General features: G+C 41.5%; 2 protein-coding genes across 5 annotated transcripts; one reads left to right on the top strand and one right to left on the bottom strand.

The window, feature by feature from the left end:
- The first annotated feature begins 469 nt into the window (after positions 1-469).
- On the top strand, positions 470-1,852 carry gcnt3 (glucosaminyl (N-acetyl) transferase 3, mucin type). The gene has a single exon (XM_072385876.1). It carries the CDS (start codon positions 503-505, stop codon positions 1,781-1,783), a length of 1,281 nt encoding a protein of 426 aa, XP_072241977.1. The 5' UTR covers positions 470-502; the 3' UTR covers positions 1,784-1,852.
- A 378-nt stretch (positions 1,853-2,230) lies between these two features.
- Positions 2,231-12,803, bottom strand: bnip2 (BCL2 interacting protein 2). Of its 4 annotated transcripts, none has more exons than XM_072385872.1 (11): positions 11,776-12,803; positions 8,534-8,629; positions 8,360-8,427; positions 7,703-7,915; positions 6,006-6,188; positions 5,744-5,846; positions 5,541-5,672; positions 5,355-5,441; positions 5,163-5,261; positions 4,365-4,400; positions 2,231-2,842 (listed from the first exon to the last, which is right to left on the bottom strand). In XM_072385872.1, exons 1-11 carry the CDS (start codon positions 12,141-12,143, stop codon positions 2,785-2,787), a joined length of 1,443 nt encoding a protein of 480 aa, XP_072241973.1. In that variant the 5' UTR covers positions 12,144-12,803; the 3' UTR covers positions 2,231-2,784. The 4 variants fall into 4 exon arrangements, with proteins under 4 accessions (XP_072241973.1, XP_072241974.1, XP_072241975.1 ...); XM_072385873.1 differs by having other exon boundaries at positions 7,703-7,879; XM_072385874.1 differs by lacking the exon at positions 4,365-4,400.
- Positions 12,804-14,256: the final 1,453 nt, after the last annotated feature.

Below are 14,256 nucleotides of genomic sequence, written 5' to 3'. Positions count from 1 at the left end.
TTGGGCCAGTTGTGGGCTCATTGTGGGCCGGTGCAGTCAGAGTTGTCCCGGTGGATTTTTGTGTCCCACTCCGCTCCTGCATATATATGTATATGTATGTGTGTGTATTCTTTTTTAACTTTAAAATTAAAAGGGCGTTTGTGGCGCTGTAGACTGGTCTGTCGACGTGAAGTGAAATCTGCATGATTTGTTGTAAACACGATTATATAATAAAAATAATTTCTTTTCCAATTAATGCCTTCATGAAGAAGTACACCTTTACACTTATGCTCGCAATACTTTCTAAGCAAACACAGCTCAGCTCTGACCTTTAATCACCACCAGGATGCACATATGTCAGATCCTACTGAAGAACTATTGTAAATTTATTCACACACACCTTCCTTTGACACACCTACCCAGGTGGTTGATTCAGTTTCCTTTATAAGGATAACCTCCGACTCAAACTGTAAACTGCAGGGAAGACCAGTTCACCTGGGCTTTTCTCACTTCAAGCTAAGAAATGGCATTTTCGAGGTTCGTGACGGGTCGGATGATGTTGAAGGCTGTCACTCTCATCCTCATCGGTATGTCCCTTTCTTTAATTTTTTGGAAAACGGCGCCTGGCGTACGATTGTCCTTTGGTCAAACAAAACCCCAGCAGTTCTCCAGTGACCTGCCCGGTTGTTTGGCTATCATCAGCGGGAGTGTGGGAGAAAAGAGAACTGAATTAGAAACGCTTCTTGCATCCAGGACGAGGCGGACTCTTTTTTCCGAGGACTTCTACCTTAATGAAACAAAGAACTGTGCAGCTTACATCAAAAGGAGAGGTTTCACCACAGTGCCTCTTAGTGAGGAGGAGAGTCATTTCCCTATTGCGTACTCTATGGTGATCCACGATAAGATTGAGATGTTTGAACGACTCCTACGAGCTGTTTATGCTCCTCAGAACATCTACTGTGTACATGTGGACCAGAAATCCTCTCCCGTATTTCAGAGAGCTGTGGAGGCAGTTGCGTCCTGCTTTCCAAATGTATTCTTAGCCAGTAAATTAGAACGAGTCATATATGCCTCATGGTCCAGAGTACAGGCAGATCTGAACTGCATGAAAGATCTGTTGAAATCTCCGGTCCACTGGAAGTACCTGCTTAACACCTGTGGGACAGACTTTCCCATCAAAACAAACAGAGAGATCGTGATGACACTGAAGGTCCTCAACGGTAGAAACACTCTGGAATCTGAAGTCACCTCTGACCACAAGAAAGGCCGCTGGCAGTACCATTACAACGTCACCGACACGATAATCAGTACAGACATCAGGAAGAGTCCTCCACCCATAAGCAGCCCCATGTTCTCTGGAAATGCCTACTTTGTGGTCACAAGAGCCTTTGTGAAATATGTGATGCAGAACAGAGAGGTGCAGAATTTTCTGGAGTGGGAGAAGGACACATACAGCCCCGATGAGCACGTGTGGGCAACTCTGCAGAGAATGCCCTATGTTCCGGGATCATTGCCTGCTAATGACAAGTATGACACGTCAGACATGCAGTCTCTCGCTCGTGCGGTGAAGTGGAGTTATTTGGAAGGGGATGTGAACAAAGGAGCCCCGTACCACCGATGCAGAGGGACCCACAGAAGGGCAGTCTGTGTGTATGGAGCTGGTGACCTCTCCTGGCTCCTGAGGCAACAACAACTCTTCGCCAACAAGTTTGATCCTGAAGTTGATGATGTTGCAATCAGATGCCTTGAATCACTTCTGCATTTCAAAGCTTTAGGCTACGACCCGCTGTCAAGACAACATTAAAATCTACTGTAAAAGTGTAATATTGTTGCTACTTCACACCAGGAACCGGTGAATTGTTGGGAGGCCAATTACCTTCACCTGAAAGGTTTCAGGAATTTTGCGTTTATTCTGTGGCTGATATTGTCAGGTTATTGCATTTTTTTCTATCACCTGTGATATGTATTATGGTCAGGCTGTCTTCCATCATTTTTTTTTCTACAATATTCCATTCCTTTATGATTTCAATGACATCTGCAGTTTGGGTGGAGTCTTAATGGATGAGTTTTTGTAACAAATCCTGCGTATCCCAACGTTACTTTTGCTGTTTAAAGCATCTACATAATGCAAGATGTTGCGCTCTTTTGGTCATTTTGTGTTTTGTTCTGTCCAATTATTTTTTTCTCCTCAAAGGTTTCTGACTGCTTTCACGAACGTTCACCCTTCCAACAGTCAGAGGGCAAATTCAAGTGAGGGGCAACAAAATAAAGCTTTATTTTCCCCAGGCAGGATTCCAGAGAACATCAGCAGTGAACAGTGAAAAAAGGTGTTGTCAAGACTTTTTCTGTGAAATGCCACTCAGTGGGTCAATGACCTAAAATGCAGTTTAAAATCAGACCATAAAAATATATTAATTTCTCTCCTTTGACACCTTTTGAGTATAAATATATATATTTAAATGTAATAAAGCAGAACATGCACCAACCACTTGTAACAGAGTGAGTTAAATAAAGTGTAGATACAACAGTTACACCAATAAGCCAAGACTGACAAGATATTCAGGAGTAAATAAAAAGGATTAAAAACATTTCAGACAGCATGTGGACAAATTGCTGAGGCTTTAGCCGCTTGGCACAAAAAAAATACAGCAAAAAGTGTGGCGACGTTACAGGCAGCAAAGTTTCAGAAAAGGCACTTTCCTGATGCAACAGTCTCCAGTCACATCGGCCACATCATTAACGCACGAGCGACTCAAGTCTAAATGTTCTACATGGATCTCCTCCGAGTCCTGCAGCGAGGGCGCATCACTCTGGAACAGCGGCAGCGGCCACCTCCACTTTGCTGTTCATGTCCTGGTCGATCCTGCGGACAGATGCAAGCAGTCAGGAGCCAGCTGTGTGACCGAGACAGCATGTCAACGCACAGAGATAGCATCAGCTTACTACACTGCCCGCTAACACGCCCTTTCAAACGCAATCAGATCCTGAAATGCGATCGTTACCTTCACAACGAGAATATTTCTACACACAGAACGGGCACAACTCTGGTCAAAACCAGCGCCGTTTTCCCCAATAGAAGCTACTGCAACGCATGCAGCATTGACCTCGAGGTTTATTCATGACCTAATGATTAATAATAATCACAATTCATTAACACAACTTCTTCAAATTCCCGGTTGATAGGAAAATCAGTGCTTACTTCCCTTAAAAATGTGCAAATTAGTACTTAGGTGTGCAATGCAGAAGTCCAAAATGTGTTATCACAAAGGTGGTAGGATCATAAAATGCTGGAGGGGGTTGGTTTTCTTTTGGTGTTTGGTGAATGTCAGAAAATCGGCAGAGTGCTTTAGTTCATTTGTTTTGCTAATTTGCTGATAAACCCATCGCACCTTATCAGAGAATTAACTTGAGCAAATAGAAAAATTAAACCCCTCTGCAGGCCCGTTGGTCCTCTGCAACGTCGCGGTTATTATACTTTTCTAGTGCAACAACTAATTAATCATCACAGCAACTATATCCACTCAGTCCTTATCAGTAATGTGCAGCTCAGTTCTGTGTGCATAAGCAAAGCTGACAAGAATCTTTTGCAAATGGCAAACATCCGTGGGGAAAGTAAGTGCAGCGAGTCATGCAAAGAGCTGTGAGAGTGAAAAAGCTGGGTGTTCAGTGAGGGCCAACCATGTGAGGACATGGCTAATGTGCAACCACAAACCACCGTGACGAGGACAGTCTACATCCTTGTATTGTAGTTCCGCCCTCATTCAGAGAAACTGATAAGAAAAAAAACTTACCAAACACATTCAACTCTAAACTTGTGTTTGACATGACATGTCAGTAAAATAGAACATCAAACCCCCAACTTTCACGACATCAGCTCCGGCTAAACTATTCACACACGTCGATGCAGGTTTTTTGGGGTCATCTAGCATCACAGAGAAGGAAAAACTTCCGTCTAAATAAAAAATCTGAAGGTTTAAGAAGTACATATAAAAAAATTCATTAAAAAAAGATGAACAGATAGCGAATATAATTTTAAGATGATAAAAAGGAGCAAATTTATGCATACGACACAGAATTGGCTCAGAAAAGAAATTTAGTTGGTTAAACAATCACCAAGCCACCTATTTTTGTCAATTAAACCGACATTCAGTGTATTTATTTGGACTGCAGCTCCTACAGGATTTAAGAGAAAGGCATGGAACTTTGGAGAGTAAACTTGTCAATTTTGGCCATAAGTTAACAGAAAATCATCAAACTCTAATAATATGCAAGAAAATAGGTGTCTTGGTGCATCTCTTTAAGCCACCTGATCATTTAATTGTTAGTTTTATAAAAAATAAATGCATAGAATGCGGAGACCGACCCTTGTTGAAAGTGCATAATACCTTTTATGGCTTTTCCTATTTTTTTCGTCGTCAAACCTTAAGAAGGGGCAGGGAAAGTGGTTTTTAGCAGAGAAAAATACACAGCCAACAGCAACCACAAATCCAAAAGAGCAGAACATTTTTTTATTTTTTTCCCCCGGGGTTTCACTGGGTCAGGATGAGTTTCTGTGAAGTGATTCTAAACACAGAGACGCCAAAACATCTGCCACATGTTAAGCCACATAAGGGAGGAAGACGGCACGGACAACTCTGCAGCATGAGGTCAACAGTTAGGCTCATCAGTAAATGCTAAAACACTTGGAAATGAAGATAGCATTCCTAAATGGTGGTTTATATAACAAAATCTTCAACACTCAAACATTTTCAATAATGCTGACGGACTATACAGAACAATGTGGCTATGGACATGGACCTGTTCTCTGATATAATAGTTAAACATGATAATAAAACAGCATTCGTATTTCCTGCTTGTGCACATTCAGGCTTCGTGAGATGAAACATGGGCAGTTAAAGGTAAATCGGACACTGCAAACACTCATTCCTCACTGGCCACACAGGAAAGGTATGTAAGTGAGAGCTGTGCATGTGTGCTGATCTGAAAAAGAGCTGCGGGGCCCAAAACGTTGATCCAACTGAATTACTAAGAAACACAAACAGAGTTGGAGTGTCAAGCATTCATTTCTTAATCCGTTTCTACTGATCAGCACCTGACCGCAGCCCTTAGTGAACTACTGTTCATTGACTTGTACGAACCCCGTCATCCATCTGAAAACAGTGCTGCTGCGTTCACATACTTACTGTTTGATACAATCAGGTATGGACACATACTCCATTGGGACGAGTTCAGCGAGGTCTGTCAAGCTGTACACATACTTGATTTTCTGACTAAATTTGGAGCTGTGGAAAAGAAGCAGGGAAGTTAGGTGCATGACCCCAAAATAACTTGCATTCACCACTTCATTTTTCCAACGACTTCAACATTACGGATACCTTATGAAAGGTTTCGTGAGTGCCAGCAGGGTGCGAATAAACCAAGAGGGGTGCACTATTATTAAAGACTTTAAGTTCTTCCGTAACCTGTACAAAGAGAACATCAACACGTAGTCAACCATTTAAAAATAACCAACGTCTTGGGAATATAGCTAAAAAAAAAGGTTCTGACCCACTCAGACTCACCTCCTATCGATCTGCTGATAACATTTTCTGAGCCAGCCGACAGTCGGCATCTTTTTCCGAGAAGTCGCCCCGTTTAAATACACGATCATATAGTTCTCTGCCACCAGGAGCTCCAGCGTGCCGATGACATACCTGCGAGGTGAATTCCCCATTAATGGCGGCTCTAAAACTCGAACAGCCACAGTAATTCGAATGAGACTCACTTGAATAAATTGTCCATGATGTATCTGTAATTTGGTTGACTGCTCTCTGGCATAAAGCACACAGCAAACACAATGATGGCATTTAAACCATCTCCATAGTAACCTGCGGAGAGAAATTAAAACATCAAAAAGCACTCAATATAAGGTCATGTTGAGATAAAAGTCTTTTCATATAAAAAATGATTTATTTACGTGATTATCCTACAAATAAAACGTATGTTTTTTATCGAATGTTTGTGCATCGTTCAACAACAGCACTGACCTCCATGACTGATAACCCTCTTGTAAGGTTCGATGGCCTTCATATCCACTCTGTGATCCTGGTCTCCGATACGAAACATCCTCCAGCGTCGACCCTCATCCCTCTCATCTGAGGCAGAGTATTCCTGCACCGACTCCACACCTTTCTGCAGCAGTTCTGTGGTTTTTGGTTTGGGGAGATCATCTGAAGACGGGGAAAAAAAACGCACTTTAAAACCAACGGCTCAGACACAGCAACGCTCGGCTGTGATCCGAATCAGATACGCTTTGATCAAAAAGCTGTCGTCGTATTTTCAGACCACTCCGTTATCTGCATTTTCACTTTCCAATCAGGCAATTTATTGGCTTGATTCTTTCGTTTCTTGACAGCATGCTTTTTCCTCCAATTTTACACAAAAAAATGACAGGTTTTAGTGCCACATGTTCCCTTCAGTGCGAAACAGAAGAAACCCAAAGAAGTCAACAATTTCCAGGGGATACCGTGCTGCCCGCCTGTCACATCACAGCATACAGAAAGAAGAGTAAAAAAAAAAAACTCCATCACAACAACACAACATTCCTGAGATTCTCGGGCACTTGGTGCATCGTGTGAAGCTGCACAATACGCAGAAGGTTCTGACGTCAACGTGTTGGTATCATCGTGTACATCGAGCATGCAAAAAGCAGAATCATAATCAATTAAATAGTGGAACCAAATCACAGCATCACACATATTTATGGATGTCTATCTCTCAACAGCCAGTAGGCAAATTATTTCAGAATAATGACACCAGTACACCTTTGTGCATTAAATCCGAATCCCCTCCCTATGCAGAGCATAACTGCTCATTTTTCATCCAATTACCTACAAATTCAAGTTCAAAAAGCCGGGTATGCGTCTTGGATCAAAAACTAAACTATTCTGGGGTTGAATTTGCTTTTTCTAACTCTGTGCAAAATTATTATATTATCTTCCGATTTACTTTTTTATTTTTATTTTTTCAAAATACGAAGCACTGAAAGACTAAAACAAAACCCGACAGCACAAACGTTTAAACGGCTAACGGCTGGTGTGAGGATCTGCTGGTGCCAGTTCGAATGAAGTCAAATTTGAAAGAAAGGATAAAAATGAACACGGGCAAAACATGAAGTGGAATTGGAAGGGAGTGAAACATGGAAAAGCACACATCACTTGTTAGGAAAACTGAAAACATGATCGGGATAATAGGAGTTGATTGAGGCGTGGTACACAGGAAATGAACAACATTTTAAAAAGAAAGGCTGTCCAACAGACCTTACCACAAGGTAGAGAAAAACCTGCTGCAGGCCTGCTGCCTGTTTCCAGACAGACAAGGGAAACAATTCTTCCACGTGTAAAAGAGGAAGGCAGCAGTGTGGAAACACAAAAACAATACAGAATATTTCAACATACGCAAGACAGAAGCCCTCCAAAGCAAACCTGCAAAATCTACGAGAGTAAACGTCCATGGATGCAAGAAGCAGCCTGCTTCTGTTCTATAAGCCGGCCGTTAAACCCCTCATGCATCTGCTCATACAGAAGTCCAAAGTGAACCTTTCTCAGAAGCTATACTGATCCCAGGGTAACCATTTAAAAAGTCTGTGTTAACAAGGCAAGCCTAAGCAAGCAAGAGTTGAACGACAGTCTAAAAGGCCTAAAGCAGAGTTGCTATTATTGTTTTCACAACGTAAATCCCTTACCTTCCCATTCAAACTCGTTGCTGTTGTCAGAGGGTGTGTCTATGTCATCCAGGTCCAGCTCTGTACTTTCATCCAGCTCGTCAGAGAGAACAGAGCCTTCACTGCGGTCTAGTGTGAGACTGATTTCAGGAGCGGTGAGCTTTTTCTTCGCCTTCTTGCCATGGTTCACTGCATAGTCTGGGGTAGGTGGCAGATTATTAGTGGTTATACCATCTGTGGGAACAATTTGAGAGTAGATAGATATTTTTTTCCCAAGTCAGTGATGACAAAACAATCACAAGCATTAAGAAATCTCTCTCTGATCCAGCACTAACGCAAGCAGCTGCGGACAAAATCCAGGTGTTTCGCCGAGTCTTATAGGACACTTCAGTTGAGTCACATCAATTAAAGGGCCAGAAATTAAACACCATCTGTGAGAAGGCTGGCATGAACCAATGACTGTACCAACTCAGACTGCCATGTCCTCACACTAGTTGCATCTGAACTTTAGAATGCACAAACAGGGGTAAAGAGGACAGATGATAACCACCAATGTCTCTTTTAAAGGTCATGTGAGTTTAAGGATTAAATAGAAACAAAACCATATATATTTGATAAAGTTCTTTAATACCCTCCTTAGTCCCTGTAGAGATGTATGGTGTAATATTGTGTGATTACCAGGATCTCGCTCCTCTGAGGTTCCTGCAAAAAGATCATCTTCGAGCTCCTCTTCCTCTGGGAGGGGTCTAATGTGTAATTAGAGGGTAGTCATGCCTTGAGTACACGTGCGATTCATGGACTTACAAAACACGAAGCTAGTTACAAAGGAACAATGCATGCATGACACAATACCGTGGAAAATCCTCATCCTGCCACTCTTCCTTCAGTTCAACTCCTTCCATTCTTAAACGGGCCTCTGTTGTTGCGACCGACTCTTGCCGCTCCAGGCTGGGGGAGAGAAAGCACGAAAATTGAGTTCAATATCTCACTGTTAACAGCCTTAATGGTGAAAGTTAAGGATGAATGATGTGAAATCCCTACAGATGGTTATCTTTCAAAGATGACTTGTACCACTCTCATATGGTTATGCTGGAGTTCACATGGGCTGCCAAGAGGACATGGAAATGTTTTTTTTTTTTTGGGTCAATACCCACGCAAAACATTCTTGACGTAGACCATCTGATACTGGCTTTCAGCACAATCCCCCGTGTACAAAGAGTTCACTGGATTCTCTGAATCCTGGTGGTATTATGAAGCGTAGAGATGAAATCTGCACATCTGCTGCAGTTTCACATTGAAAGGTTTTTCTTATCTATTGCATTAGCACAGCCCGGGAGAACAAGCAAGAATATTTTGTCTTTCTATACATCTCACTTGTGTGCCTTACATTTCCAATGCTGCGGCACAATTCCTTATGGATGTAATGATTATACAGCGAAACGCACAGTCCCATGTTCAGGAATGCCCTCAGGAGTTTCAGCTTGCAATTGGCCTCGTAATCAGGTCGCTGGCTTCTTGAAAAGCTTACAAGCTTAGTTTGTAAACCACAAGACTACTAAGTAATGCTGACCATGGTATCTGTATCGCTGCTGCACAGAGTTCCCTTTGATGCACTAATCCACAACCGTTTGTGCTTCCGTATGCATTCGACATTTCCCAATAAATCAGTTTAGCGTTCTGCTTATACGCAGCGCTAATCCCAACAGAACACAAACTGCAATGGGAATGTGCTTTCCTGGAAATAAATCATTTCTATCCCAGCGCGATGGCTAAATAAATGGAATTACCTACATTAAGAAGTCAACCGGAAAAGACCAATAAGAATTTAGATACTTACTGCACTTCATGAAGGGTTAATCATGATGCAGATCACTGGTGGGTGGTTTGATTTAGGCTAGGACTTCCATTAAAGAACTTCACACCTACAATTTCACTCAAGAAATGTCGACTGAAAAACAAACAATTAGTTTTCTGGATTGTGATATAAGCAGTATTTCTGTGATACGAGCTCTCTCTTTAACACTTTCTAATCCGATTCATTTTGGTGTTTTAACCAGATAAAGTTTGTTTTTACTGAACTGAAGAAGAGAAACGATTTTTTTGCAGCATAAAGTCACAGAATAGAGTCACTGCTGAGGGCAGTAATAAAACTCTTTTAACATTATTTGTTGGAGCAGAAGCTGAAGAAGCCTCCATCTGAAAACACTTGGTTGTCATGCAGAGGGTGTGCAGCATTGTCTGTTAAGTTGGGCAGTTGTTGCAAAATTCAGGGGCTCCAGAGCGGCCCCCAGCACGGGGCCAGCCCTAATGATCAGTTTGTTCAGCTTCTTTTAGTCACCGCCTCAGATGCTGCTGTCCCAACGGATGGCTGTAAAGCAGGTTGCACTTTTAACCACAGACTTGTAGAAAATGTGCAAAACTGTTCCTCAAGAAGGTGAGTCTACGCTTGTAGACAGACTCAGTGTTACAGCTCCAGTTGAGTCTGTTATCCAGGTAAACATCCAAGTATCTGGCAGCAGAGTGATGCAATCCAGTCCAAACTTCTGCAAGAGTTTGAGTTACCGCATCATGTTTATGTAAACAGTCAATGTTACGATGCCTTTTTCAGCGAGTCAGTGGGTTATATTGGATTTCACAAAGTTTTCCTCAAGTTTAAATCAAAGACATCCAATCAGCACAAGTGGATGCGATTCTGTGCAGGATTGGCTCCTTCACACAAAAACACAACACAGTGAGTAACTACAGGACAAACGGGTGTGCTGATTTCCAACAGTTTTGCAACAGCAGTTATGTGCAAAGCTGAAACGAATCGCCCGATGTGACGGTCCTGAAGTGAACTGAATGATTTGTTGTTTGGACTTGTTTTTGTCTGAGGCGGGTCAAGTCTACATCGAACTCACAACAATTCTCAAGGTACAAGCAGGAGAAGGTCTGAAAAAAGACACATCCTCACCTTTCACTGGTTGTGTGGACGAAACACAGGAAAACAGGTATTGTTTGAAAAGCTGGTATGGTGTGTGTGTGTGTGGGGGTGGGTGTGTGGGTGTGGGTGTGGGTCCTATTGTTGTCATTTTTGTCAAATAAAAACATTTTTGTATTCATACAAACATGTTAACACACACACACACACACACATCCTTGCTAACCTGCAATGCCAAGGCAATGATGAACAGGATACCAAAAAAGATTCAAGATTAAGATTAAAGCTATGATAACATAGCAAAAGAAAGTTTTTACATAATGCCAATTATCTTATTTTATTATTTTGTTTCCACTAATTTAAACCAATGCTACGAAATTGTAACGATAAGAAAAAGAGGTTTGGACGTGGTATTGAATATGAGAGGCAAATGTTCAATATCTGAAAGTATGAAATCAGAGGGTGTGCCATAAGAGGAGCAGCACGTCAGAAGAAAACAAATGAAGCCAAAGTCTAAACCTAAATTCAAGCTCCTCGGCAGCTCTTGGGCTTCTTATCCACCCTGCCTTTAAAGACACTTTTTTTTTTTTTAAACCTGAAAACACAGTTTATTTGCGGGGGTAAACCTTGAAGTTTGCCCACTCCAGGCTGCATGGAAGAACTGAGACGCTTGGATTATAAAACAAAGACACAGGAGAAGGAGGTGACACCAGTCTGTTAGATTTCTGTCGCTTCCCACTGGAATAACTGCTCACTGCTTTACGTACTTAGCTTTTATTGACTTGGGTTTTGTTTGGATTTGCATGTGCTCGCTACAACTTGTATAACAAAATCAGTTGGAGAAGGCATCCAAGTTGAAACAAACAAATAAATAAATAAATCACACTATGGGTTATTATTTCACTTTTAGGAAAAATAGCAATTAACTAGGAAAGTTCAAATGACCATGATGGCCCCAGGCACAGCTTCTTGGTAATCGTGCTCAACAATCTCTGGTCTGTCAAACAACTTCCAGATAATCCAGTGCACTTAAAAGGACAAAGACACGTAAAAGAAACATCTGACTGAGCCGCTGACGTGTGGAAAAGCAGAATTAAAGCAATGAAGATATGAAACAACAACATTAACAGTTTCAAGTAACCGACACATACACAAAACATGAGCAAATACAGACCTCCCAATGGGTCCAGGTGGTGAGAGTGGCTGGGGAAGGCTGACTGGGGTAGAGCTTCTTCCTCTCGACTGCTTCTGCACATTGTCTGGAGGTGTACTCGCCCCAGGCGTACTTCTTGTTTTTGTTAGACTTTCTTCAAATGCCTCCTCGCCATTTTCGACAGTAGAAGCTGTGCTAATCTGCAACTCGCTCGAGTCCTCCTCATCACCTTCTCCCGACACTCCGGAAGATGAGGGACTAGAAGTCTGTCTGTTTCCCAAATCTTCATGAGTCCTGCTGGGTGTGACAAAATCTAGGCTGCTATTGTTCAAATTCATCTCACTCACACCCTTCAACGCAGCTTCACTCTCTATCACGTCCGATGTCATGGGTTTTATTCTCCGTTCGCCCCTGATGCTAAGAGTCGGTTAGAGCGAAAAAAAACCCGGTCAGCTGGTTTCCTAAATTGATCAACTTGGAAAATCGGACTGACACAACTTCTTTAGAAGTTTGCAGCTAACAGGCTAGCTCTCGCTTGTTCTACAGCTAGCCAAAACACAAACTGCTAGCACCTAGCTCTGCGCCCTCACAACATCTCTAATTAACCAAATAGTGTCAAATGTCACACAGGGTACTTGGATTTAGTCACCTTTTCTAAATGCGTCACAGTGTGAAGTTGAGAGGCCAAAAGGGTGCTAGCTCTGCACAAGCAACGGTGCGCAGTGATCCTACTTATCAGTTTCCTTCCTTCCTTTCTCCAAGTCACAGCGCTCTCCTCTCCTGTGGACGTAACAAACGTTGGTCACACTAGCTTTTCGGCTACAGGAAGCTAGCAGCTACGGCTAACGAAAACTATTATTCCACCGAACGCCGGCTATTAAGCATGAGTCCGTCCAGCCGGCAGCTAAGACACAACATTTGGACCGTCGTTCCGTGGATCCATCTTAGGCATATAGATAAAACTAGTTTACTGAACTTTTCAAAGTTTCTGACATCCCTCCAGACAATGTACCGGTAGAGACCATGGACGGCTTGTCTTTGGGCTCAAATGTGTAAAAGCGCCCCCCATCAACGAGTCTGAAAAAGTGACCATAACAACCTCAGTCCACGCACATACAATTCACGTGTCTCCAGGAGCGCTTCTTACAAATGTCTTTTAATTCTGTGGAACTTTTTGCACATCAATGGGGCTATTTCTGTCTGTGTCTTTTCTACATTTTATGTGGCTGTTTTGCGTCCCACTTTTGGCTGTTTCTTTTCAGTAAAGTTGGACATCCGTAAAGCCATTCAGTATTTGCGGTTGTTTATCCTAATATTGGTCGTCTGTAAGACATCTTTTGGTCGTTTGAATTAAAATGAGATAGTTTTGTATTATAAGTTAGCTATGTTGCATCTCTTTTGTAACCCTTTGAGAGTATTTTGCGTCACAAACTTTTTGATTGCCTCTGTCGGAATTGCGCCACTTTAGTGTTTGATGTACATTTTGCTATTAATACTTTTAGGTAAGAATAGCTCAAGGTACATAACACAAGCCTCATACATTTATTGTATTCTGTACTGATAATACAGACACAAGAAGCTGCAATTGATTGTTTTCATCTAAATTACCCTTTCACATTTAGATTTTTAAACCTATAACATTATTGCCAACTGATTAATGACGTTTAATGCCATTTAATATCAGTAATGTGTTGCTAACTGTGCTTCTTTCCCTCAATGGAGTTTTAATCTGATTTTAAATCAGTTAATGAATCACTTCAGTAAGTCTTGTGACCAACCATTTCCACTAGGTGGAAGCAGAAGCTCACTTAAATACTACAATCTTTGGGAATACCTTTACTGCAAAAAAATCAGTCATAACCCTCTGGAAAAAAAACCGAAATGTTTAATGAGTGTTGAATTTGTCAACTCTGGTAACTCAAGAGACAGCTTTCAGTTCACTTTCCAAGTTTCGTCTGATTTCAGCAATGGTATTCTGTTGTGTTTTATTCTTTCATTTGTAATCCAGGATACACGCATACTGTAAATTCTTGTTTCGTTTAGTTATCAAAATTACGTGGATGTGGTCATCACTTTGTCGGTGTTTTTTCTGGTAAACTCTCGCCTGCATTTTACCCAGAAGCAAAAAAAAAAAAAGTACACACTAGTAGTTTGTTACTTTGAAGATGGTTTGAGTACCATTTTTAAAAAATATATATATATATATTCAGACTTCACTGCAAAAAGAAGAGCAAATACAACTATAGATCTGTTTTAATGAGTCTGTCTGGTTAATGCTTCCTCTGTGTGGAGCGGATCACTTAGTTTAATTTCTAATTAACACATTGCTATTTACTTTCCTGGATCTTTAGGCCTCATCACAAAGGAATAATCCGGGCAAATTGAGAGTTTATGCGTCCCTTCCACTTTCCATCGTGACACTATATGCTCACGAGTCGTGTTGAAATTGTCAAATTAAGAAGGATGTTGACACTTTTGCCAAGAAAACTATTCATCTATATA

This window comes from Leuresthes tenuis, unplaced genomic scaffold (genome assembly GCF_036924035.1).
Source record: "Leuresthes tenuis unplaced genomic scaffold, fLeuTen1.0.hap1 SCAF_5, whole genome shotgun sequence".
NCBI lineage: Eukaryota > Metazoa > Chordata > Actinopteri > Atheriniformes > Atherinopsidae > Leuresthes > Leuresthes tenuis.
This window is presented reverse-complemented; position numbering and strand designations above follow the sequence as displayed.

Bases quoted from the DNA above. Each gene is read 5' to 3' on its own strand.
- gcnt3 (XM_072385876.1), top strand. From the start codon at position 503: ATGGCATTTTCGAGGTTCGTGACGGGTCGGATGATGTTGAAGGCTGTC.
- bnip2 (XM_072385872.1), bottom strand. From the start codon at position 12,143: ATGACATCGGACGTGATAGAGAGTGAAGCTGCGTTGAAGGGTGTGAGT. The intron at 7,916-8,359 runs GTAATCACACAA...TTGTTCCCACAG, and splicing joins CTCAGAGGAGCGAGATCCTG to ATGGTATAACCACTAATAAT. The intron at 6,189-7,702 runs GTAAGGGATTTA...CCCCGTCTTCAG, and splicing joins CAACGAGTTTGAATGGGAAG to ATGATCTCCCCAAACCAAAA.